A 21346-nucleotide genomic window follows, 5' to 3' on the forward strand; every position below is an offset into this window, starting at 1 on the left:
AATTATTTTTGTTTTCTGTTTGTGCTTTTTAATTGATCTCCGAGTTTATTCTGCCATCTTTATTACACTTCATGTCCTGAACAGTCGATCTGACTAAACCCTGGGAGAGTAACCTTGCCCTTTGTTACAACTTCATCCAAAGAAACAGTGGTCATTCTTCTGATGAGGAGCTTCTCATAAAACAGCGGGTGATACGCTCCCAATGTGCAAGCAACGTCATGGTAATGGTCGTAGTAGTGGCACAGGGTTGTGTGCCTTTTGGACGGGATGAACTCGTAGATGTCAAGCTTCTCGCATAAGCTCATCATTAGGATGATGCCTTGAAACAAAACAAAATGAAAAAAAGGTGTCATTATTTTGTGAACGGCGAGTAACAATGCCAAAGCTAATGGAAAGAAAGAGGACTTTGCAATTGATTATATACATATATGCACACTTATTCAAGATAAGCCAATCACAACTGTGCTTATCAATTAGCATTCAAACTTTTTGATTCATAACTCACTTGCAGCTACTTTATTGTGATCACATTCATAATAGTGCTTGGAGTCTATCCTGAGAGCACTTGGTACAAGTCAGAAATATTCCCTGAATCTGATACCAGTCTACCATAGGCAGTGTTGGGGGTAACGCGTTACAAGTAACGTGCGTTACGTAATAATATTACTTTTCTGGAGTAACGAGTAAAGTAGCGCGTTACTTTATAAATTTACACATTAATATCTGAGTTACTTTTTTAAAAAGTAATGCGAGTTACTTTTCAGTTAAATTTTTTTGCATAAAAAAATAAATACTGAATTAAAATGAACGTAGTCACGTAGAATCGCGCACTCATACGTGCGAGCTGCGGGAACAGAAGCTGGTCAGAAGCGGAGATGGCAAACCAGAGAATTACATTACTGTGATGGAAGTGTTCTTATTATTTTGAAATAGTCGAAGAAAAGGAGAAAGGATTAATGGTTAAGTGTAGATTATGTGTTGGTGAAAAGCTCTTGTCAACTGCAAAAAAAAAAAAAAAAAAAAAAAAACATCTGCATGCAAAGCACAGCACTACAGATGTGTGTGTGTGTGTGTGTGTGTGTGTGTGTGTGTGTGTGTGTGTGTGTGTGTACATTGTTGAATATATGCAACATTATGCAATGTTGCATATATGGAAATGGAGACAGAAATATAGAAAACTTTTGCCGACTTTCCACCACTGCAGCTCTATTGACTGCTCAGAATAAAAGTTTTCCGTGGGAGACACATGTACGATGCCATCACAGCGGAGATAGAGAGTAAATTCACAGCTCATTTGCTCTTTGTGGGAAGATAAACTGCCACGGTCACTGATAATAGCGCAAACTTTGTAAAAGCGTTCAGAATGTTTCAAGCTGATGATGAAGCAGAGAATGATGTAGACGAGGACGAGGTCATATTTACGGAAGTTTTATGAGATGACAGCGAAAGGTATGTTCTCCCTCCACATCACCGGTGTGCCGCCTACACGTCTTTTGCCCTAATATAACTTATTTCTTAATGGCAATTATCTATATTACACCTGTTACACCTGTAAGGCGTGAAAGAGATACAAGTAACGCAAAAGTAACACAAAAGTAATATAACAGGTTACTTTCCATAAAAAGTAACAAAATAACATAATTAGTTACTTTTTTGGGGAGTAACTCAATATTGTAATGCATTACTTTTAAAAGTAACGTTGCCCAACACTGACCATAGGGCATCACACAAACTCTAAGGCATAACCTGCAACACTGCCTGGTTTGGGAATTGCGGCTCACAAGACCCTACAATGGATAGTTAGGACAGCTGAGAAGATCACTGGAGTCTTTCTCCCCTCCTACCATCAGGAAAGAAATACTAAAGCATTCGGGCCTCACATCCAGACTGTGTAACAGTCTTTTTTCCTCAAGCCATCAGGCTCCTCAACACATAGACCTGAACTGAAACTAACACACAAATGCACACACACTCAACTGTGTGTGACTGAACTGTTACAAATCTGAATTCAAACCCGCACTTAATAATCTTTATAATTCATACACATCCATGTCTACAGCAACACCCACATTATATTATAACATTATAACTAACCTTGTCTCCTTTCACTGTGTACTGTGTCAGCCAGAGATGGCAAGTAATGACTTTCATGCTTTCACTCATTAAATTTTTTACATAAATATCCTTACTTTCTACTTCTTACATTTTGAAAACAGGCTCGTTACTTTAGTTTTAATATATTTGATGACATGATAAAATTAAAATGAAAAAATTTCTTTCAACCTATTTCTGGTCATTGTGTGGCTTTTTCAATCTACTACCAGTGTATAATTTCCTGGCAATCAGGCACCACACATGCAGGCTAGTTTACAAGGCTAACAATTAGCAAGGCAGAAGGCAACAAAGAAGTATGGGGTTAACGTGGATGAGACAGCAAGAGTCAGCAATGTAAACATGACCAAAAACAGAGACATTCCTGATCACCTGAACATCACCTTTTCTCTGTTTGTGTTCTAGTGATTGTTCAGTCTGGATACATTTATTGGATAACAACATTTGAAATTTTTTTGTATTAATATGATGTGAGGTCCAGTTACCAGCATGACACAAACAGGTAGTATTAATAGCTACTTTTTAATTATATGTCAGAGCCCAAACGTCTTTACTATAACTTGAATGAAAAAGTGTAGTCACCATTTCAACTTTTACCAGTCTTTTAAAACATGAGTATCTGTACTTCTACTTGAGTAAAGGATGTATGTACTTTTGCAATCTCTGGCATCAGCTATATATGGTTGAAATGACAATAAAAAAAAACACCTTATTTAAATTTTGTATACCCAAACATATATGTTTTGGCCTTGTGAGGCACTAGGGGACAAAAAAATAAATAAATAAAAAATTAAAAAAATACAGCAAAGAACATTCAAAAATCTGGTAGGATCAAACAGGAATATACCCACAGCCCTGTAATTGTGAAAAGGCAAATCAGGCTGTATTAGTTAATAGAGTGCAGTACCAGTACCTCAAAAAAATAAATGCATAAAGGAATTCTGAGCTGAACCTAAGCTGAAAGCTAAGTTACAAATTGGCTTTAAAAGTCTTTGGCTCACCTGTACAAAAATATATTTTTTTTAAATATGAGGTTAATCTGACCTATAAACCCTGATGAGGGAGGATTGGGATGGACGTTCTCTTCTGTGTTGCTCTGAAGAAAGTCCCACAGGTTCCAAAGGAAGTCTGGGTGCATGATGTAGAAAGCCTGTGATGGAGATCTCCTCCTTTGTTTAATATATGGTGTGAAAAGGTTATGATCGGGTTTCTTGTACCACTGGAAAAGACCCAAAAGACATGTAATGAAAGATCTGGAATGTTATGCAAATAATTCGATTTAACCATGGTGTGTGGAGATATATATATATATATATATATATATATATATATATATATATATATATATATATATATATATATATATATATATACACACATTATATATACAAATATACCATTCGGATCCTATGTATAAATGTGTCAGTTATTATGGACAGTCTATAGTTATGAATATTTTAACTGATCATAACTGAGTATAGCCTGTGGGAAAAAACTGTTTTGTGCCTGGCTGTTCTGGTAGACAATGCTCTGTAGTGCCGACCAGAAGGCAACAGTTTGAAGAGAGAGTGGGCTCGGTGTTTGGGGTCCGAAGACATTTTCTTAGCCCTTTTTCTCACTCTGGAGGGGTAAAGATCTTGGAAGTTGGGCAGCAGGGCAACAGTAATCCTCTCAGCAGTCCTGACGGTTGTAGCCTCTTGATGTCTGATTTGGTGGCTGAACCAATCCAGACAGTTATAGATGTACACAGGACAGACTCAGTGATAGCCAAGTAGAACTGTTATATATAATAATACTCACGTTTTCAAGGTTGCCAGAATATGGCGCAGGGTCCCAAGCCAGAAGTGTAATATTCTTATAAATATTACTGTAAGCAAACCTATGCCGTGGATCTGCCATAATCTGTTCACAGACAGATAGAATGTATTTATATTACTATAGAAAGCCATATAATTTTAGTATACAGAGACATCTGGATTTGGACATGGGTCTACCTGTGAGTTGATGATGCGGATGGTGGTCTTGCTGCCCACATCATTCTCATAGCCCTCAGTTGGAGCAGCATTAAACCGAAGCACTGCATCGTGAGAATCTATTGACAACAATAATACTCATTCATTTACCTATTGTAACCAAGTTAGCATGGTCAGGGTTGTAAAGTCTATAAATACTGGGTGTGACGTGAGAAGGCCCTCTGGATAAACTGCCTTCCACGACTTTCAAAAACGGCAAAATACAAAAGTTTTTTCACACTTAACAACAGCTCATTAGAAAATTCAGAAAAATCTGACACATGCACTCTTGTACAAGTGTGCCTGTTAAGGGTAAAAGCTAAAAGCTAAAAAAAAAAAAACATATATAACAATATAGTCATCTTGTAGAAAAAGGTCAAATGAACAACGTTTTTTTTCTGTAAAATTAAACACAATTGACAACAATTTACTCTTCTCAACGTGGTGAATCTCAACAATATTAAATGAAAAACATTGATTCTTATTTCTCTTAAAAAAAAAAGTCTGAACATTTTGCCATTAAACTTATATACATAGATATATTTATTATTTCTTGTTAAGATCACTAAACGCTTAATATTTTGCTATTTTTGGCTCAGATTCTTCTACTGTATATTATTTAGGAATAACTTGATATGTCCTTCTATGACATCTAGATGGCAGCAAAGACTGCATCAACTAACTTCAGAGGCGATACATGATAAGAATAGCATGTGGATAAACAGAGTTCTTTGAAATGTATATTAAAAGTAAACAGTAGCAAATCCATGTCGCTGGTATGTCTATAATAATAATAATAATAATAATAATAATAATAATAATAAACTGACAATTCAATGTAACAAATTTTGCACAAAATAGACTGTCACATGTAGATGTAGACAATATTTATTTTATGATTATGTGTAAATAGATTGTGCAAAGTGGGAAATGTTTCTGAATGGGAGAAGTAAAATAGCAAAAAGAAATAATAAATTAAAAAACGTTCAGTAATGCACATACTTTTACTGTCTATCAGTAACTTCCGGCAGTAATGGTCATGCTGAAACACATTTAACAATGAATCCTTACGTAACAACAATTTGTACAACTCATTAAATTAGCATTGCATGAAACAAACTAAGAAAGAACATAAATGCAGAATATAACAAATATTCATTCAGGGAGGTAAGAGGGAACAGATGAGTAAAAAATATAGATAACGTTGAGAAGAAAACAATAATATTAATATAATTTTATAAAGTAAAATCATTTAATAAACATTAATTTTTAAACATGTATGAAAGCTTGATTCCAATACAATTACAATTATATTGACTAAGTGAGCAATTGCTAAGCAACAAGAACATTGAGAATGGATTTGGACTTTAATTAATATAAACATACCTTCATACGTAATATATATATATATATATATATATATATATATATATATATATATATATATATATATATATATATATATATATATATATATATATATATATACACACACACACACATACATACATACACACACACACATTTTGGTAGTTTACAAAACAGTTGTCATTAGTGACGTGTATATATATATATATATATATATATATATATATATATATATATATATATATATATATATATATATATAGTCACTAATGACAACTGTTTTGTATACTACCAAAATGTTTCAGAAACAAAGCAATGATTGAAGTGTTGACTTTTAGATTTAGTTTAAGGCAGGGGTGTCCAATCTTTTCCACAAATGACCGCTGTGGGTGCAGGTTTTCATTCCAACCAAGCAAAAGCCATACCTAGTAGTCATTGTAAGATTGGTGTGGCCTTTATTTGGTTTGAATAAAAACCAGCACCCACAGTGGGAAATCAAAAAGATTGGACACCCCTGGTTTATGGGCTTTAACAATTAAAAAAGAAAAAGTATTAGCTCGATCACAACACTAAAAAATACTGATCAGCAGTTTAATAGCCAGGTATGGACTGTTTCCTCATTTCATTAAAAAATTTTGGAGTAGATCTAGAGTTTATTCCAAGTGTTTGTATTTGGTGGTTGTTTACAGAAGTGTTCACGATGTATTCCAAAAAGAAAAGAAAACAGACTTTTTAGAGATGTAGCAGAGAATGGAGGTCAAATTAACAATTTGGTACATTATTGAATGCACCGACAACCTCAACAGGCCTGGAAGACTAAAGTGGATTGTGGAAGATTGCTTTTCTGGTGAAGAAAAAACAAAACACTCCACAACATCTAATCAGGTTTAAAAAAAAAAAACTTGTGAGTGGGGGTTGGGATTTCACGTGTACAATTGAGACACACCTCCATGAACGTAAATACAGAAGGTTTAACAGCATGCAAGCCACTGGTAATACTTATTAGACTGCTAGAAAACATCTAAAATTTGCCACATTCTGGAATAAGATTCTTTAGACAATGAATTCCAAGATTAAAGGAAGAAGAGAGTATGAAAAAGGTATATGAAGTAAATGATTGGCAAACTCAGCATGCCCATGGGTTCCAGACTCCAGTCAGTCACTGCCTCCAAGCAATAAAAATAATTATTATATTTAAAGCTATTAAAAAGTTAATGAAAGCTGAAGGTCTACACAATCAAGCAATTAATCTTGATTTTGCCAATGCAATGTCCAAATATTTATTCATTTTAATAGATTTGTATTAGTTATTCATACCTGGGGGAAAAAAAAAACATTTTGGTCTCTAGTGTTTTTTATTTTATTTACATTAAACAAACAAATCTCAACCAATAACCAACTCACCAATCTCCCTACCCAGGGACGAGTTGAGAATGGCACCTGCTGAGGAAACCACAGCACATGTCCTGTAGGTGGCGCTAATGGCCTGCTCCAGAGGTTGATGAGGCACCAGCTTCTTCCATCCCAGGCTGGCAAACGGTTCCTCAAACCCGGTCAGGGTCCTGAGTGGTTCCTGCTGCTTCAGCTGGCACAGGAGTTGTTTTCTGTCTCTTTGCTTCTTCCATTGTCCTGTGTATGTCACCTTGTAAAGGTTGATAGCAGTATAGTTCTTCTTGACATTCAGAAGATATGAACTCAGCATGTAAGAGGATGCCCTTCCCATCCATAGTTCTCTAACCACTTTATCTGCCCAGTTCTCATCTGAACCCCCTTCAGGAAGTATGTCTGGTCTGCCATGATGGCGATTTTTTTCAATAGGCCTTAAATTGCCCTGTATGGAAGTTGAAAGTACAAAAGGGCGGAAGATGTCCAAGTTGGAGTTTGTGCTATGACAGAACAAAATAATCGATAGTAGCAGCCAAGCAACAATAACCACAAAAAACAGCTTCTGGTATTTCTTCTTCTTCATCCTGTGCTGCCAATCAGGGCTCGCCTCAGACATCAATCCTTAGATTGGGAAAAGAGAGAACATAATGCTTATAGCTGTAGAATACGATTTAAAATAATGAAACAAAATAAGACGTTTTTTTAATGTAGTTTTGGATCAATGACATCCAAACTGTTTATGGCAATGCAGCCAATCTCGTTGCAGATGTGGCTTTAAAGCTGTACTGTAAAGCCCAGCTTTCATCTCTAAAATATCCTTAACTCTGTGCCTGCAAACAAAATTTTATATATATATATATATATATATATATATATATATATATATATATATATATATATATATATATATATATATATATATACACACACACACACACACACACACACACACACACACACACACACACACACACACACACACACACACAGTGAGGAAAATAAGTATTTGAACCCCCTGCTATTTTGCAAGTTCTCCCACTTAGAAATCATGGAGGGGTCTGAAATTGTCATCATAGGTTCATGTCCACTGTGAGAGACATAATCTAAAAAAAGGAAATCCAGAAATCACAATATATGATTTTTAAACTATTTATTTGTATGATACAGCTGCAAATAAGTATTTGAACACCTGTCTATCAGCTAGAATTCTGACCCTCAAAGACCTGTTAGTCTGCCTTTAAAATGTCCACCTCCACTACATTTATTATCCTAAATTAGATGCACCTGTTTGAGGTCGTTAGCTGCATAAAGACACCTGTCCACGCCATACAATCAGTCAGAATCCAACTACTAACATGGCCAAGACCAAAGAGCTGTCCAAAGACACTAGAGACAAAATTGTACACCTCCACAAGGCTGGAAAGGGCTACGGGAAATTGCCAAGCAGCTTGGTGAAAAAGGTCCACTGTTGGAGCAATCATTAGAAAATGGAAGAAGCTAAACATGACTGTCAATCTCCCTCGGACTGGGGCTCCATGCAAGATCTCACCTCGTGGGGTCTCAATGATCCTAAGAAAGGTGAGAAATCAGCCCAGAACTACAGGAGGAGCTGGTCAATGACCTGAAAAGAGCTGAGACCACCCTTTCCAAGGTTACTGTTGGTAACTTTAAGACGTCATGGTTTGAAATCATGCATGGCACGGAAGGTTCCCCTGCTTAAACCAGCACATGTCCAGGCACGTCTTAAGTTTGCCAATGACCATTTGGATGATCCAGAGGAGTCATGGGAGAAAGTCATGTGGTCAGATGAGACCAAAATAGAACTTTTGGGTCATAATTCCACTAAACGTGTTTGGAGGAAGAAGAATGATGAGTACCATCCCAAGAACACCATCCCTACTGTGAAGCATGGGGGTGGTAGCATCATGCTTTGGGGTGTTTTTCTGCACATGGGACAGGCGACTGCACTGTATTAAGGAGAGGATGACCGGGGCCATGTATTGCGAGATTTTGGGGAACAACCTCCTTCCCTCAGTTAGAGCATTGAAGATGGGTCGAGGCTGGGTCTTCCAACATGACAATGACCCGAAGCACACAGCCAGGATAACCAAGGAGTGGCTCTGTAAGAAGCATATCAAGGTTCTGGCATGGCCTAGCCAGTCTCAGACCTAAACCCAATAGAGAATCTTTGGAGGAGCTCAAACTCCGTGTTTCTCAGCGACAGGCCAGAAACCTGACTGATCTAGAGAAGATCTGTGCGGAGGAGTGGGCCAAAATCCCTCCTGCAGTGTGTGCAAACCTGGTGAAAAACTACAGGAAACGTTTGACCTCTGTAATTGCAAACAAAGTCTACTGTACCAAATATTAACATTGACTTTCTCAGGTGTTCAAATACTTATTTGCAGCTGTATCATACAAATAAATAGTTAAAAAATCATATATTGTGATTTCTGGATTTTTTTTTTTAGATTATGTCTCTCACAGTGTACATGCACCTACGATGACAATTTCAGACCCCTCCATGATTTCTAAGTGGGAGAACTTGCAAAATAGCAGGGTGTTCAAATACTAATTTTTCCCACTGTATATTGCACTCCAAATCTGTGCAAAACTTTTTCCTGTCTGAAGCCCCAAATCAAACATCTTATCCACATTGTCACAATCCATCCTGCAGATTTGTCCAGTGTTTTACTGCCATTGTGCCTCTTACAAGTGGTGCCGCAGTATATAGCACAGGGATAGGGGAAAATATGACACATTTGTTTTTGTTATTCCTGCTTCCAGGCATGTATCCATGTTACAATTACACAAACAATGTCTATTGTCTTTGTATATAAACAAAATATTTTGTGTTAATGTTTTTAAAAATTCATAAACAAAACCCCTAAAAAGTAAAAGATTAACTTAATTAATCTAAGTAAAACATTACAGCATCAAGATAAAAAATTAATGAGAGGAACTTTTGAGGTTTCTGTAGCATTGTGGTTCAGGTTTGGCTCATTCTACTAGGCAAATAATTTAGATCTTTACCAAGGACATAAGATTCAGCTGATAGATTTCAATTTACTCCATAAACTCCACAGATTGTCTCAGCCATGTTGAGTTTTCATTGTATGTTTGAGGTCGTGTTCCCCATCTTTCTTGCGTGACAGATTTATTTTCTGTTCCTGTTAATAGTTCCGATTCAGGTTTCCTTTCATGAAGTGTGATGCCACAGTACCCAGGCCTTTATCATGCTCTCACTTCTGTAATGGGTATAAAGTTTACTGTGGCTATACACAACTCTTTTCTTTGCCAAGAACTGAATTATAACCAAATCTTACCTGATTATATTGATATAATTTGCTTAAATGATTTTAGGCACACATCCCTGTGGTCCTTTTTTTGCAGACACTCAGCAACAGTAAATAAGTTAATCAACATTCCCTTACTCTCTTCAGAGTGCAAAACACCCCAATCTCTGAGATATGCTTGGGTCATCTTAAAAGTTTAAAAGCTACATACTGTACATATTAAATGCTGTTTAAGTCAGAGGACGGTGAGGTCCATTTCAAAAGCTTTTGCGGTACGTTTTTTGAACATCATCCTGTTGTAGAAGCAAATTCCATTTCAGCTTTAGCTTCTTGACCAATTCACATTTGGTTACAGAATTTGCATATACCCAATCTTCCATTTATTTGTGCAATGTTTACAGCGACAATGATTTACATAAACCCAAACTATTCGACAAAAAAAGCATTCTTGCAGTTTGGAGTTCTTGTTTAAATGATAAAAATTAAACACAGTTATCACTTCCTACAATCTGCCATTTTTAAAAGCTACACTTACATATTTAACAACCGGTGTTACTTCTCCATAACCTATGAAACACTTGTTTCACTTTGAACAAGTTTGTGCCCTTCCTCCACCACTGTACACTGTAATCACAGGATATAATCACATGATGTGTAATCATGTTTTTCCATTAGCTGGCCTTGTTGACCTTTTTGGATGATTGTAACTAGAATATAAAATAAATATGAAAAGCGGTGTATACAATTGTGTATCCTGATTGTCTGCTGTTGATATTCAGTATTAGGCACTACTTTTTGTATTTTGTAACATCCCATTTGCTGTGTTCATATTAAGCTTACAAATGACCAAAGTTTCTCAAATGTGGGTTGTGTATTATCTGCAATAGTTTTGGCAATGTGTATGTGTGTGTGTGTGTGTGTGTGTGTGTGTGTGTGTGTGTGTGTGTGTGACAAGAAACAACTCTTGCGTTAACAGCTTTTAAAATAGTTGACCAATTTCTGCATTCACCACTCTGCGAAAAATAAGGTACAACTCTGTATTAAACGAAAAGAGTACAAATGTGTGTATACTACAAGTGTGGCATTCAGGGTTTCATTATGCATGCATGTTTATTTACCAATTACTAACATTATTATCTAATATGTATTGTGTCTGATAATCCTACTCATTTACAAGCACAAAGAGCAAAATGTATTGTGTATCAACTTGATATGTCTGGTTAAACAGTGCCTTACAAAGTCATCATACCCTTTAAAAACCTGTGCCTTTTGTCACATTACTAAGAATTGGAAATTGTATGGTACCACCAACACATCTGTGGATGACCGAGCCTAGAGTATATTGATCAGAGAAGCTTCCGAGAGACCAGAAGCAACTTTGAAAGACTTACAAGGCTTCATGGCAGGGACTGGTCTTTATGGATGAGACTGTGCATGTGACCACTATCTCACAAGCTTTACCCAATGCTGCTCTGGGTGGCATGAAAAAAAGCCTCTCCTAAAAAATGCCAAACTCAGTCTTGTTTGAGGTGTGCAAAAACACACCTGTAAGACTGCCAGATGCTATTTGGCAAAAGATGGTAGAGTCTGATGGGAGCAACATTTATTTATTTGGACTGAATGCCAAGCTCTATGCTCAGTGAAAAGCAAACATAAAATACCACCCAAAAAACACACCATACCTACTGTGACGCATGGTGGTAGCAGCACTATGTTGTGGTGGTGTTTCTCTTCTTTGGGGATTGGGCGATTTTTTTTAGGATTAAAAAATTCTTGAAGAAAACCTGCATCCCTCTACTTGACAGCTAAAAAATAACATGTTCCAACAGGTTCCTAAACCTACCACCAAAAGAACATGCACAGGCTTAAATACAGCGCTCTGACTTAAATCCAACAGAAGATATCTGAATGGACTTGAAGTGAGTAGTCCACTGCTGCTCATCACAAAATGTGACTGAACTTGAAAAATTCTGCTAAGAAGAAGAATAAATATTCCCCAATCTACATGTGCAAATCTAGTACAGACTCATCCAGGAAGTGGAAAGTGTACAAAGCGAAAGATGGCTCTACAAAAGTATTAAATCAGGGGACTGATGACTTTGCCAGCATTGTTATTCTTATTTTTCAGTTGTTTTGTATGAATTTTTCTTTCAATAGTGTGATATTGTATGAAAGATTTGTAAATAAAGCTGGAAAGAAAAGGTTTGTTTTTTATTTTAAACTGTATGACAAAGTATTTCAAAGGGCTAAGACCTTTTTTTATACACACTGTATGCACAAATATTAATAATAATAATAATATAAAATTGCTTAAATGTGTCTGATCCCCTCTCTATACACAATATAAATAAAACATTACTGTGGTAGTGTCATATAATTTTACATTTTTATTATTATATTTAACACCATACTCTTGTATACACTTTTCAATAGCACAATTCATTGGGCAAAACAGAACCTGGTAAAACTCAGAAGGCAAAACATAATACAGTTGGCTTTTTAGTACAATAAATGTTTAATAGTATTTTTTTTTCTGAAAAATTGGTGATAGATTTGACAGTACATGTTTATAGTGATTTATTTTTTCTAGTTAACTATGACTGTTTTTTTTACCATGAACGTCTTCATTGAAGCACCGCAGCGCTTTCCATACAACAATACCAAATTATAGAGTTAGAGTTTAACTACTAGAGTAGCATAGAGTTAGAGTTTAACTACTTTTTGAAGATGCTCTATTTTTTAGACATAGCATTCAATCAAATAAATGTTAAATTCATAGAATAATATCTCCGTGATATTTCGCTGTATTCAAGAAATCACACTTACCCATCAATCCTCCGTCGCATTATTCATTTAACGGCGTTGTTTTATAAGATTTGTGACAATATTAGCCTAATTAAACAAAATATATATTTAAAATAACAGGTTTAGCTATCTCTCCCTCGCTTTTCTGCTAAAGGCTACAACTGCTTTCATTCTCATTCCAAAAGTTTTGATGCTGGAAATGCGGATAGGCGGGTCTTATACGGATATACTGAGCGTCTATTTGTCAAAAGAAATTAGATTGACACAAAGCTCGACCTATCACCAGTCAATGACAGTCAACAAGCCCAGGTAATTTGTAAATTGTATTGTTAAAACCGAGAGCACTGCTTTCATGATTAGGATTAGTAGACCAGTCCAACCACTTTCCAGTGGACATTCAGATTATATATTAGTGCTGATAATCCCCTCATTGAAACCGGTGTAAAAAAGTGACAAACTGTCCACCAACAACATCAGACTGAACAGCTGGACACAGTGAGGATACCAGCATCTGTATAGGATCTGTATGTGCAGCATCCGTCATTTAAAAATCTCCCTGCTGCTGCCCCATTTGAATATAAGTCCTTTTTATCTGACTTGAATAATTTTTGTTTTGTTTGCATGTGCTTAATAGTATTATTATCTGCAATTATTGTCTGTAATCACTGGCAGGCTTTGCATTTTACACCTAGGCCTCCAGTAGTGTCCAACCTGAATCAATCTACCCCCTGATTCAGTACCACCATGAAGACGTCATGATTTTAGAACCCTTCAATATTATACAAAAACGCAGTATAGCAGCGCTGCATTAAGTATCTCAAGCAGCGAAAATGAATGCCATTACTAAAGCAAGAAACCCAATTAACACAATTCGCATTTGACTGCAGCCAAAGCTGCACCACCCACACACATGATCTCCAGCAGAAGCATCAATATTAACCTTATTAAATACCCTGGTGGTCTAGTGGTTAGGATGCCGTGCTTTCACGCTCGATCCCCAGGTTCGATCCCCGGTCAGGGAACCAACCCCAGCCACACTTAGTGCCGGTCCCAAGCCTGGATAAATGGGGAGGATTGCTTTAGGAAGGGCATCCAGCATAAAAACATGCGGATGGTCCAACCCCTAATGGGAGAAGCCGAAAGAAAGTTTAAATGACCCTGGGTTTTCCATTAACTTTTGTTCATTCTTTTTCTCTGCATTACGGTTTTCCTGGGAATTTGAAATCAAGATAAATTGTGTGTTTTTTGTGCAAATTCTATTCTAAAAGAAAATTATTAACAGTTTTTGAAAAGGCTTAACAATTGTTTTGAACTGTTTGGCTGACATGTTCTCACTGTGTCCAGCTATTCTTGAAAAGCCCATTTCGTAAATGTCCTGGTAAATATATATGTAACCAAATAACTTTTCCTCCTGTCAGCCATTATAGATTGAAATAATAGTAATTAAATCCACATGCAAATTTTTGAGCATATGCAGTTGCTACAGGTGTGGGCTAGTGTGCTTTCTGACCATCCAATCAAAGGACATGAAAATGCTGACATTACTGTATGCCTGCTAGATGGTCCCAGTGCTGCCAATTTAAAATCTGATTGCTTAAAGCAAAATGTTTAAGCAAAGTGTTTAAGCAAGTGCCTGCAGCCCACATGATGTGACAAAATCTGATTAAATAGAAACTCCAACAGAAATAGACATTCCTAAAAGCAACGCACCTGAAAAAATAGACTATTGGGTATAATTTAATTGGATAAAATATTTCAAAGCAAATGTCAGTGTTTCTGATAGAGTTTAGGCCATTAGTCCTTGTCATTATCATGTTGCAAGGCAGTTACATTGTCCACGTAGGTGTGTCTGTGAGTATAAATATGGACTTAAAGACACATCCGCTTCAGCCAGTGGTGACAAACCCACAATAATAAATTATACTTTGGGGTAAAGGTGACTTATCTGTTTACATGCTGGTCTTGAAACATGATGCCATGTCATAAATTAAAAAAAAAAAAAGTGTGTCAGACATTAAAATTAAATGCTGGGTCTAAGTAGAGGGCCAAATACTGTAAATATTTAATGAACAACAGGACAGACAGAATACAGAATAAGGTGTGACAATAAAACAGTAAGTAAAAGCAGTACATTCTGCTTTTATTTGCATTTGCCTAAACAGGGAGCTTGGCATCTTTTCTTGGCTGTCATTTTAATAATGTTTGGGTTTCGGTTCTGTTCTGTGGAAACAGAGTGTGCATCAGTGAGATGACTCCTGTGTGCGCTTTATTTCGTCTTTACAACAGATATGCACTTTAAAAAATGCAGGGAGCTCGAGCAGCCTCTAGGCAGAGATGGATCCTTTACTTAAGTAAACATACAGATACTCATGTTTTAAAATACTTGGGTAAAAGTTGAAGTACTGACTACACTTTTTTACTCAAGTTAAAGTAAAGTAGTTTGTCCTCTGACATGTAATTAAGTAAAAAGTAGCCATTACGACTACCTGTTTTAGTGTCACGCTGGTCACTGCACGTCACATCATATTAATATTAGGGCTGTCAATCAAATACAAATATTTAATCGCAATTAATGGTGAGTGATACATTAATAATGAGGTGATACCAGATAAACTCTTCAAACTTTTATACGGATTCCATAATCAGAGATTATTTGTTTACTTAAAAGTAGACATTTTGAGGTTTATATTAATATATTTATTCACTGAGATTTCAGTTGTTTTATTTATGTGTCCATGCGTGTATACAAATTAAATTAGACCCTTTACAGATTTAATTAATATATTGCTCTTATCTGAACAATCAAAAAAGACTACACAGACTAAAGTGCAAAACTTGCTCTCATTTGAAAAGAGGACTTTGAACCACTGACTGCATCATTCAGTAGAACACAACTGTTCTCAGTCGTTTACATCACTCACTTCCTCTGTCTCACACGTTAACCCCATACTTCTTGTTGCTTTCTTCTGGTGTGTGAGAGAGCCAGGAAATAAAAAGAAATATGTTGAGGGACTGAAAACAGCAGTGAGAAAAGAAAATATTGACATTTGACTAAATAGATTCAAACTAAAGTAACGAGCCTGTTTTGAAAATGTAAGAAGTAGAAAGTACAGATATTTGTGTACAAATGTAATGAGTAAAAGTAAAAAATTGTCTGAAAAATACATAGTGTAGTAAAGTACTGATAGCAGAAAAATCTACTTAAGTTCAGTAACAAAGTATTTGTTAATTTACACCTCTGCAGCGATGTTAGGAAATATCAGAGTGCAGGGTCAACTATGATACAGTACCCCTGGAGCACAAAGGTTGAAGAGCCTTGCTCAAGATACCCTCCCAAGAGTGGCAGCCTGGAAGAGAGCCTTAACCACTAAGCTACCGCATTCAGTCACTTTCTAAATGAATGAAAAGATCTTACTTCTTCTTCTTTCGGCTTCTCCTATTTAAAGTACCAACCCGAACCTCCACTCTCCTCCACTTCTTCTTTCCCTGCTGTCTCTGTAGACGTCTTTAATGAAAAGATCTTACTGTTTCATTATATCTGCATTTTTTTTCCTTTTTCCAATTCTATTTTATTTTTTATTATTAGCTATTTGAACTAAGGGTCCCTGGTGGTCTAGTGGTTAGGCCCGGGTTCGATCCCCGGTCAGGGAACCAACCCCAGCCATTAGGGTTGCACAAGCCTTAGTGCCGGTCTCGAGCCCGGATAAATGGGGAGGGTTGCGTTAGGAAGGGCATCCAGCGTAAAAACATGTGCCAAATCAAACATGCGGATGGTCCGCTGTGGTGACCCCTAATGGGAGAAGCCGAAAGAAAGTTTTAGCTATTTTAACTGTGTTAAAGATGCTATGAAGAAAATTAAACACTTAGAAAATCTTTTCCTAAACTAGAGCGGATGCTGACAGCCTTAAAGCCTTAACCAGATTAAAATTCTTACTAAAAAAAAAAAAATAATTTAGGACATTTTATGTTCAATGATTACTGTCAGAAAATTACTTTCAGTTTTTCCCTTTAAAGTTAAGTGTAAAATCTGACCAGGCCACATAATCTGTACTTCCAAATGCGCTGAAAGTCATAGATAAAAGATAAAAAGCTTAGAAACATAGCAATTATCACTTACTCTCATGAATCAGACCTATGTGAAAATCCTTCTATGGGCAGTTGGAAAATTTGACTCCTGCTAGCACAAAACACAGTTGCATTTCCAATGACCTGAAATGAAAACACAACCTTTGCTCTGCACAAACACATTTTGTAAAAGCAAAGCTAAACTTGCTTTCTGGCTACCTGCCTTGACAAACATGCCTCTGTTTGCTGTTGTGAGTGGGCACTGACTAATTGTGTGGGAAAAAATCTATGCAGTAAAAATATAATGGACATTGATAACCTAATCTCCCTTCTCTTTATATCGCTAATTATACACAAAATGTGATTTTCAAGTGTTCATTGCACTATATGATATATTATAAAATATGATTGTTGTTTGAGCTTTTTGTTATAATTCTACATGTGCATTCTACATTCTACACCTATTCAAATTCTTCAAATGGTCATTTAAGCAGAATATTATCTGAGGTTTATATCTTACAAGTTTAGTTCTTAAAGCAACAATTCAATATTTTACTGTACCACTGAATCTGCGATTGTGATTAAAATGAGTATTTTGTATGAGTCACAGGCAAATCACTGTGGTAATCTATTTACATTTTCCTTTCATTGCCTTTAAAACCTAATTCTTGTTCTGACCCAAATCCTCTGATCATTCTACCTTTACATAAAAATGACATTTATTTACTTTATTTTATGTATGTATTTATTTGATTTATTTGATCCCCCATTGTCATCTCATTCAGGCATTTATTTCCACTAACACTAGTTAGTGTTCAATGGTAGTTCTAGTAGTCACTAGTAGGTTCAATGGGCACAAGATGTGATTTCATCTTGCATGGGTGGCATGGGTTGCCAGTGCTTTGCATGACATCCCCCAGACACACACACACATATTTGCATGTTTTCTTTTTTGTTTTTTTTTGCTGTGGTATCAGTTATTATCAGTTATTATGCTAACAACATTTTATTAGACCTGCAGTCCTAAGAAATAAATCTGTTCCTGGTTTTTTACCACATTACAGTGTATTAGGTCCTGACATGTTTGAGACCATTAAAAAAGTTTGAATAGGCTAATCCACTTATACAGTACTGGCAAGTTTTTAGCAGGAAGGAGGAAACCAGATAACGTAAAAAAGTCCCACAGGGAGAACAAACAAATCTCCACAAAGACAGTAACTCAAGCTTAGGATGGACCCTTGAACATTGTGAGGCACCAACAATTTCTGATGCTGACCATGTGGTTTAAATTTTCAATCATTAATTCAATTAAGATATATAGTCATATGATCTGATCACATATTAAGAGCTATTTTCTAGAAACATATTCTCAAAGAATAAGAGCTAAAGATTTGTCAGTGTGTTCATTTCTGATTGAAAGTCATCACTCCTCTTTGGACAGTATTCTTTATCTTTTTTAGAATTGCCTTGATATACTTTGGAACTGCATGCACATTTTGTGTTTAGTTTGATGTGTTCTCTCAAGAACCTCACTTAGTCAAAGATTTGTCACTTGCTGTAATTGCATGGTGGTGCTTTGCATAAACTTTTGCATGCCAGTGCGGCTCTTCACACCAGTTTCGACTATTGAAGTGGTATGTACGGGTCGAGCTTAGCCCTGATATTTAGTTGTAGCTCTTCTTGTGAAATCTTCTTTAGGCTCCTGCATTTGTATGGGCATTAATAGTAATATAGGATACCTAGAATGATAATTGTTCATATAGACAAATTTTGTTTTATTACAGAATTCCAAAATGCATTCAAAAATCTTTGCAAATATATAGAAATAAAATGCAAAATTTGTTTTGTTACAGAATCTTCCAGTTGCACATGAAAATAAAACAAAATTATAAATTAAATAAATAAAAAAGAATACAAGTCTAAAAATTATGCCACATTTTTTTATAAATAAAATAAATAGAGTATTATTGCACAAAAAAGTACAGATTTGGATTAATAAAAGTGGTATTGCACGTATGTTTTATTTTATTGCACAATGGGGAGAGAGTTTAAGTGTTCAAGAGGTTGATTGCCTGGGGAAAAACCTTTCCTATGCCTGGCTGTCTTGGTGCTTTGTGCTTTGTAGTGCTGGCAAGACGGCAAAAGTTTAAAAAAAACATATGGCTTGGATGTAAGAGATCCAGGGTGATATTCTAGGCCCTTTTTCTCACTCTGGATGTATACAGTTCATGAAGAGTGGGCAGGGGAGCATCAATAATCCTTTCATCAGTTCAAACCGTCCTCTGTAGTCTTCTGATGTCTGGTTGTGTAGCTGAGCCAAACCAGGCAGTTATTAAAGTGCACAGGACAGGCTCGATGATGGCTGAGTAGAACTTGTTTGTGCAGTTCCTGTGGCAGGTTGAATTTCCTCAGTTGGAAAAGGAAGTACATTCTTTGTTAGGCCTTTTTAACAATGGAGTCGAAGTGATTTCCCACTTCAGGTCGTTGGAGATGGTGGTTCCCAGGAACCTGAATGACTCCACTGCTGCCACAGTGCTGTTCATGATGGTGAGTAGGGGGAGTGCAGGGGGTTTCTACAAAAATCCACAATCATCTACACTGTTTTGAGTGTGTTAAACTCCAGGTTGTTATGACTGCACCAGACAGCCAGCTGCTAAACATCGCTTCTAAATGCAGATTCATCACTGTTGTTAATGAGGCAGATGACTGTAGTGTTGTCTGCAAACTTTAGAAGAGCAGTGGGGAGAGAAGGTAGAAGAGCAGTGGGGAGAGAACACATCCCTAGGGGGGAACCAGTGCTGATGGTACGACTGTTTGACATGAATTTCCCCAGTCTCACTAGCTGTTGCTTAACTGTGAGAAAGCTGGTGATCCACTGACAGGTCAAGCTAGGAACAGAGAGCTGGGTTAGTTTGGTCTGGAGTGTTTGGCTGATGGTGCTGAAGACCAAACCGAAGTCCACACACAGGATACTCACAAAAGTCCCAGGTTTGTCCAGATGTTGCAGGATAAAGTGCAGTCCCATGTTCAGACTGGGGTGACGGTTCATCTTCCAACAGGACAATAAGCACACTCTAAGCACACAGCCAAGATAACAAAGGTGTAGCTACGGGGCAACTCTGTGACTGTCCTTGAGTGGCCCAGCCAGAGCCCAGACTTAAACCCCCCATTTAACATCTCTGGAGAGATCTGAAAATGTCTGTGCAAAGATGTTCCCCATCCAACCTGATGGAGCTGGAGTGGTTCTGCAAAGAAGAATGGTAGAAGCTGCCCAAAAATGCCAAGCTTGTAGCATTATACTGTAGTAATCTATGCTGCATAGTCATTAGGAGTAGGACCATTAGAGAGTCTCTGTTCAGAATGAGTCACCACACAGGGAATGTGTGTGTAGTGGTTGTTGTCCTAATCGGAGTCCGCTTATGTTTCTGCAGTTATAAAATAAAGGATATAAGTTTATCCTCCTGCCTCTGTAGTTTCCCGCCTCACAAGATATGGCAATACTCAAAAAAGACTTAAGGCTGTAATTGGTGCCAAAGTTGCAAACAAAATATTGAGCAAAAGCAAAAAATACCTATGTACACATGATTTTTGTTTAATTTTTTTTTTTTTTTTTTTTTTACAAAAATAATAATAATTAAAAAAACGTTTACATTGTCATTATAGGGTATTATTTGTAGAATTGTGAGGAAAAAAAAAATTTGGAAAGACGTGTAAAGATTAAAGCGGTGTTTTACTTACATCATTGCAAATATCAAATAAGACTCTATGCCATCATGTGGCAATGTATACAATCATATCACGCATAAATGAGTCAACAGTTTCAGGTAATGTTTACATCAAATGTCAGATCCGAGAGAAAACTGTATTTTGGTCACTGACCGTGACAGGGCTGTTGGTTCCAGAAAAACTGGTTTGAGTATTTCATAAACCGCTGATCTCATGGGATTCTCACACATACTAGCATACAGTTCTGTGGAAGGAAAATAAACTGGAGAGTTGAAAACTGGAAGATTGACCAGGTGTCATTTTTCTTTAAATACCCAGATTCGGCCGATTATTATAACTTTATATATTATATATATATATATATATATATATATATATATATATATATATATATATATATATATATATATATATATATATTTTTTTTTTTTTTTAATGTATAATCATTATATATGATTATGCTATACCATTTATAGATAAATATATTATATAATTATAGATAAATATATAAAAATATTTATATATTTATATATAAATTTTATATATATATATATATATATATATATATATATATATATA

At 36.2% G+C, this 21346-nt stretch overlaps 1 protein-coding gene across 2 annotated transcripts; it reads right to left on the minus strand.

The window, feature by feature from the left end:
- Positions 1-25: 25 nt before the first annotated feature.
- Positions 26-17208, minus strand: st6gal2b (ST6 beta-galactosamide alpha-2,6-sialyltranferase 2b). 2 transcript variants are annotated; one of them, XM_046863738.1, is made up of 6 exons: positions 17094-17208; positions 6897-7499; positions 4107-4204; positions 3913-4014; positions 3157-3331; positions 26-319 (listed from the first exon to the last, which is right to left on the minus strand). In XM_046863738.1, exons 2-6 carry the CDS (start codon positions 7492-7494, stop codon positions 63-65), a joined length of 1230 nt encoding a protein of 409 aa, XP_046719694.1. In that variant the 5' UTR covers positions 7495-7499; positions 17094-17208; the 3' UTR covers positions 26-62. The 2 variants fall into 2 exon arrangements, with proteins under 2 accessions (XP_046719694.1, XP_046719685.1); XM_046863729.1 differs by lacking the exon at positions 17094-17208 and adding an exon at positions 12998-13174.
- Positions 17209-21346: the final 4138 nt, after the last annotated feature.

The sequence above is a fragment of the Silurus meridionalis genome, chromosome 1 (genome assembly GCF_014805685.1).
Source record: "Silurus meridionalis isolate SWU-2019-XX chromosome 1, ASM1480568v1, whole genome shotgun sequence".
NCBI classification, from domain to species: Eukaryota; Metazoa; Chordata; class Actinopteri; order Siluriformes; family Siluridae; genus Silurus; species Silurus meridionalis.

Coding starts and splice junctions, on each gene's coding strand:
- st6gal2b (XM_046863729.1), bottom strand. Junction 4,205..6,896: donor GTCCCTGGGTAGGGAGATTG/GTGAGTTGGTTA, acceptor TGTTGTCAATAG/ATTCTCACGATGCAGTGCTT. Junction 320..3,156: donor TCCCTCATCAGGGTTTATAG/GTCAGATTAACC, acceptor TTTTGTTTCAAG/GCATCATCCTAATGATGAGC.